At 44.2% G+C, this 6,501-nt stretch overlaps 1 protein-coding gene across 1 annotated transcript in view; it reads right to left on the bottom strand.

The window, feature by feature from the left end:
* Window positions 1–2,853: 2,853 nt before the first annotated feature.
* The window catches only part of LOC137430267 (uncharacterized), a 53,501-nt gene continuing 49,853 nt past the window's right edge, over window positions 2,854–6,501 (bottom strand). Inside the window, exons 8-10 of the mRNA XM_078780494.1 lie at window positions 5,653–5,775; window positions 5,387–5,542; window positions 2,854–4,100 (exon numbers count right to left, since the gene is read on the bottom strand). Coding sequence (XP_078636620.1) covers window positions 3,921–4,100; window positions 5,387–5,542; window positions 5,653–5,775 — 459 coding nt within the window. The 3' untranslated portion in view covers window positions 2,854–3,920. The remainder of the gene's footprint in view (window positions 4,101–5,386; window positions 5,543–5,652; window positions 5,776–6,501) is intronic.

Raw genomic sequence — 6,501 nt, 5'->3', positions numbered from 1 at the left:
TTGTGCGACCTGCAGGAATATTTGAGGGAAAGAGCACAGAGGGAGCTGGGGGAGCAAGGCCGGAGGGAGTCGGTAGAAGACAGAAAGACCACCAACCTGCCTGCGGTGAGTGAGTGAAAGGGCCTCGGAGTTAGCTTCATCGCAGGAGATTCCAATGATTCTGAAAGCTTTGGTTTCAACAGCGTGAAGCCGAGCTATGTGTGAGGCAGGAGCACCGGCCCAGAGGGGCGAACAGTATTCCATTGAGCTGAGGATGAAAGCCTTGTAGGTGGTGAGGAGCTCAGGTGTGCCAAGGAAGGACCACACGATGGAGGATGCACAGTCGGCGACTGGCTTTGGAGGCCAGCTTGGAAATGTGGTTTTCCCAGGAAAGATCGTGGCAGATAGTGAGACCCAAAAGCTTGAGTGACAGAACTTCTTGGAGAGGATTGTTGAAAAAGTAGATGGGAGGGTTTTCCAGTCGGTCTTTTCAGAGAGACACAGTAAGAGTGTGAGATTTGTCAGGATTGAAAGACATCTTCCACTTGTTTGACCAGTCTGATTTTGTCCAGGTCTGCAGAGAGTGAGGAGGCTGCAGACTGCCGATCTGAGGGATGAGGAATGGAGCGGCAGAGAGTGGAGTCGTCAGCAAAGAGATAGAGAGGATTTTCCAAAGAGTCGGAGAGATCATTGATGAAGACAAGAAAAAGCACAGGGCCCAGAACACTACCATGGGGAACTCCAGCCAGAACAGGAAGGGCGATGAGAGAAATCCATTCAGGGCCACACGTTGACTATGACCAGAGAGGAAGTCCACAAGCCATGCGTGGAGATTTCCATGGTTACCACAGGTGGAGAGTTTGGGGAGCAGCACTGGGTGCCAGACCGTATCGAAGGCATGTGATATGTCAAGGGAGACAGCTCTGATTTCCTGTTTGGCATTGAGGACCTCCATCCATTGTTGAGACAGCAGAAGCAACATGTCCAGAGTAGGATGACCTGGTCTGAATCCAAATTGATGATCGGAGATCAAGCCATTGGAGAAGAGGAAGGATTTGATATCCGAAGCAATGATGGATTCCATGACTTTGCTGATAATTGGGAGCAGGCTGATTGGTCTGTAGTTGCAAGGATCCGTTTTTGCACCTTTTTGTGTAAAGCGGTAATGTTTGCGGATTTCCAAGATGCTGGCAGATGACCTTGATCAATAGAGATGGTGAAAAGAACAGAGAGAGGGTGAGATAGAGCGGAAGAGCAGGATTTTAGGACCCGTGGGCTGATGCCGTCTGGTGCAGTTGCAGAATCAGAGTCGAGGTTTGACAAAAACTTCTCCACCTTGTCAGGAGAGAAGGACACAGACTCCAGGAGCAGTTGGGTTCGACTGGGTAAGGTGGGAACAGAGAGAGATGGATTTGGGACACAAGATCTGGAGGTAAACACAGACTTGAGGCATTCGGCTTTGTCACGTGCGGTGTCAACTGTGTAGCCATTTGGGGTAAGTGAGGGGATGGAGGAGGAACAAACACCAGAAACGGATTTGATGAGACGCCACCAGGATTTGGAGGAAGGAGACAGGTTTGAGAGTTCATTCTTGAGTGTGGAGAGATAGTGCTTCCTCGCACTCCTGAGGGTAGACACACGCTTGTTCTGAGCTTGGTGGAAGGAACTGAGATTGCCTTCATTTGGATTTGCCTTCCAAGAGGCAAAGGCAAGTTGTTTCAGGGCAACTGCCTCACCGCAAGATTCAGTGTACCATTGACGGGAGGAAGGGTAAGACAACTGAAGACGAGATGGGATAAATCTGTGCATGAGAGAGAGCAATTCCCAGGAAGAATTGATGTCAGAGGCAGTGGAGATGGGAGACCAGTCCTGATGATTGATGGCTGCTTGCAGACCATGCCAGTCGGCCTGAGGGAAATGCCGGACTCGTCGGTGCTGAGGAGGCTCTCTGAGAATGGCCAGAGAGATATCCACTTAAAGAAGCACATGATCAGAAGAACCGATTGGAGCAGAAGAAGAGCAGCAGACATTTCCAGGGAGGTTTGTCATAACCAAGTCTAGAAGAGAAGATATTCCATTGACTGAGATCCAGGTCGGGAAATTGACAAATTGTGTCAGTCCCAATCAGTCGCAGAAGTCCTTTGCTGAGGTGACATGGCTGGTGAGAGAGGAACGCACACACAGCCAGCTGGCATGATGACAGTTGAAGTCGCCACATATGAGGAAGAGAGAGTTTGGATGAGTTGATAGAAGTTGGTGCATGTTGTCAGACAGCGAAATGTAAATGGAGTCATCACTGTTTGGAAGACGGTACAAAACACATATGAAGAAACGTTGGGAGCGAAGACTGAAGCCGTAGCCAGAGGTACTCCTTGGGGTGGGGTGGAGAGAGGGCAGTGCAAGGAGAGTGAGGAAGAGAGTTTTAGATAAAGATAGCAACCCCACCACCAGGACGAGGCTCAGGTCTATCAGAGCGGAGGAGGGAATAACGAGGAAGAGATATTAAGGAATCAGAGACATCTTGAAGGAGGAAAGTTTCTGTTAAGCAGATCAAGTCTGGATTGTCAGAAGCAACCTGAATGGAGAGGTCAATCAGGTTTGAGCGAAGGCCCCGGATGTTTGAGGCCCATACCGTTAATGAGGAGAGAAGGGGAGCATTGGGTGCAGGAGTCTTTACTCCTCTATTCCCTGTCTCCTCTTTTCTTGTACATTCATCACCTTTCCTTTCATGTCTGCTGTTGCTACACTGCCCGACTATCATTACATTACCATTTTACCCTCTGCCAACTCGCTCTTCCATGAACCTTGTAACTGGGGCATCCAAATAAAAAACAAAGTTCGATAATAAGTTGTTTGATAAATAAGATGCTGCAATAAAGTTTTAATCGTTTATTTCACCATTCCCTCAAATACAGAAAAATTTCCCATTGAATCCCTCATAATCCACCACAATTAATCATTATTGCATGATAAAGGACAAACGAAGTGCAGTTGAGACATCACATTTTAAAGGTGCAGAGATCACAAGATAATGAAAGCAAAATATCACCAATTGACCATTTTGTTGAACAGCAAATCCTCAGAGTTTCAATGCATTGACCACAAGGTGCACTTCAACTGGGACCGAGCAGGACAGGTACACCGAGCTGGTCGTGATAGAGAGTGGGGGTGGATCAAAGGATTGTGAGAGGGGAAGAGAAATGGTGGATAAATGAAGAGGGTGGAGGCAGCAGGTCGAGGAAAGTATGGGGGTTGAGGAAGAATGGGGGTGGAGGAAGAATGGGAGTAGTTGATAGGAGTTAAGGAGAGTGTGGTGAGTGGGGTGAGTGGATCCGGTTTAGATTGCCCCCCTTTATTCCTCTTTCATTCTCTTCAACCCACCTCTTCGTCCTTCTCTCCTATCTCATGTTCCTCTTTCCTCCCCTTTCCTTCTTTGGACATAGGATCCCCCCTGCCACTCCCACTTCGACCTCTCTCAAAGGGTATATGAAGACTTTGGACGATATGTCTTGCTTGGTCTCAGTTGAAGACCATTCCGTGGTCAAAACGTCAAACTTCTGACCGTGTCTTTTAAGAAAAAAAAAGTTTTTGTTGTATTTTTCAGCATTTTTTTTTTTTCAACACAAATCATCCGTTGGATCACACAGTACAACGTTCCTCTTTCAACTTCCAAACTGAGTCTTTCAAGGGTTTTGACCTTCCTCATGAGGGGGGTAAAAGTCTTTGAAAAGGAAACTCACCAGCGTTGAGAAAGTTAACCATTCTTTTTTGATGATTAAAATGAATGGTTCTGCACGAAAAGCAAAGTAAAATATTTTTTGTTGCCAAACTGATCAATTTTAGCCGAGGTTAACTTGTTAGAAGCCGAATAAAAAGCAAGAATAAGCCGTGTGTTGGTCACAAGACCGAAGGCCAGTGTGACTCTTTGGAAAACTCCATCACTATTTTGGCAACTTGGGACACGATTTCTCCCGTTGGGGACATGGCTTCTCCATTTGGGGACACGGTTTGCATACGGGTGGTTTGGTGGGACATGCACCGCACTCATTATCACTGGAGGAAGAGGAGGAACTTGAAGAGGAGGAAGAACTGGAAGAAGAAGAGGAATCACTTGGCTTGGGCTGAGGGAAGAGAGGATGGTCGCTTTATTAGATAGAAAATGTCATTCTGCAAATCCTTCTGACACATTCAATCATTGGCAATAAGACCCTAAACAATACTATAAGTAGCTCTCAAAGCTATTTCACCAAAATGTTCATAGGTTGATTGATATTCATCCATACTCTTTGATCATCACCAGCCCTTGAAAATCTTCTTATGGTTATTATAAACTTTCTATGAGTCAAACGTAAGTTTTTTTCAATGGATTCTAGCAACTAGAAGTTGACAAGACTCTAAGGCTTAGCACCGTGGGAAACGAGGTGCAGACGACGTTTCAAGCACTAGTCATTTGTCGGAGAAAAATAAATGAAGGGTTGATGGTCGAAACATCAGCCACACCTCATTTCTCACAGCAGTAAACATGCTCGTATGAACTTTGGCCTATGTTGACCTTTTGGCCAATGTTGATCGCCAAAATAGTTGGTGGTTGGTTTCAGTTAGCTGATATGAAAATCCGATTCAGATTTCAAGTCAATCCAATGAAAATTGAGGATTTTAGAAATTTGAAGAAAGTGGTTGACCTTTGGCCTATGTTGACCTTGTGACCTATGTTGATCTCAAAAATAGTTGGTGGTTGAATTCAGTTTGCCGATAAGTAAATCCGATTCAAATTCAAGTGAATCGGATTAAAACTGAGGATTTTAGAAATTTGAAAAAACGTGATTGACCTTTGGCCTATGTTGACCTTTTGACCTCAAAAATATATAGGATTGTCAGACCACAAAATCTATTATTTGTTGAAGTTTCGTGAAGATCGGTTTAAAATTGTGACCTGTAGGCAAGTATAAGTGAGCGGACAGAGAAACACACACACAAACCGGAGTGATCAACAAACTTGTCAAAAATTTTTTTTTCCCAACTAACAAACACTCAAACGCAATACCCTCTCCTCTGACGAGGGTAATAATTCTAAAGACGTATTCTTCTGCATTGCTTAACCTCGAAGCTTATTGCACATTATCTTTGACCACGTGACTTCCTACAGTAAAAGCTAAATGAGTTTTTCTGTACTATGACGTCGGCGACGAGACTACCTGGTTGTTACAATCTTCCGCAAACCCTCCTCACTCTCCTCAACACCCCTGCTTTTACAATCACTGTGTTGCAACACACCTTAACCTTCCTTGAGCCAATTACCATACAACCGTTTAGACTCCATAGTGCAATTATAAATTCGGCTATTATTGACTCAAACAACCTTCTCAACCCTAAGCATTTTGAAAATGAATCCTCCTTTAGCACTTACATCTCCAGGCTTCTTGTTTTTGGCTTTCGCATCCTTCTTTTGCTGTTTCATCATCTTCTTATACTTCTTTCCTTCTTCCTTCATCTGCTTTTTCTTTTTCACTTGCTCCGGTGTCAGGTTTTCATCGGAGTCACTTGAAGTTGAAGAAACCTCAATCTGTGAAAATTTATTCGGAAAAACATTTCAATGACATCTTGCCCATTCCAAGGACAAAAACCCATGCACAATTTTAGCTGTTAACCATTTGCAAATGTATGAGAGCTTACATTATTCTTTTTCTTGTATTCTCTCTTCTTTTGCTGCAGTTTCTTCTTACTTTCCTTCAGCTTCTTCATCTCTTCCATATCCATGGGCGACAGGAAAACAACTGCGTCAGCACATGGAGCACCCTTATGAAGGAAGGGTTAAAGAGGAGACAGCAAATGCAGGTCAATGGTTAGTACTTAAACTACTTCCCGCACATCTTAGTCATTTGTGAAAGCAGGATTTTGGGCTGTGCTGCCCTTACATAGGTAACACGAGCAGTGCCTACACCAATAAATTGGAGACTGGAATAATATATCGATCAGACCAGAAAGATCAGGAGGTAGAATATCCCTGAGCATCAAAAATGTGCCAAATGGATTTTTATTGACAATCCGAGTCTAAATCCAAATCCTTAGAATCCCAGGATCTAAATCCCTTAATGCTGTTGCCGTCAGCTACATGTGAACTCCTCAGAATGCAATTCAATATATTCATCATTCGTGGCCACCATGCATTGCAATACCTGATGACTTCATTCATGTGACCTTTTACCAAGATGGAGAGGCTGGTGTGAAATATAATTTGATTTTACATTAAGTATTCATCAGTCGTCAGCATATATTTATTTTGCTGCAACAATATTTGTTTTCCATTTTTTTGGGATACAAATTGTAGCTTTGGTGGAAGAGTGAGGTCACAAAGGGCAAAAAGGCAATTTAAAGGTAGTGGAGCAGCAGGTGGATGCAACAATCAAGGGAATGAATGTATAGGGGAATTAAGAGACAGGAGGGCAGGAAACAAACAGTAACCAGGAAGTCTAATGATTGGGTTAGGTCATGTTAATGGGGGAAAACAAGAACACGGGTCGG

Source organism: Myxine glutinosa, chromosome 6 (genome assembly GCF_964187855.1).
Source record: "Myxine glutinosa chromosome 6, kmMyxGlut1.1, whole genome shotgun sequence".
NCBI classification, from domain to species: Eukaryota; Metazoa; Chordata; class Myxini; order Myxiniformes; family Myxinidae; genus Myxine; species Myxine glutinosa.
The sequence above is the reverse complement of the archived record's forward strand: the minus strand, read 5'-3'. Positions and strand labels throughout refer to the sequence as shown.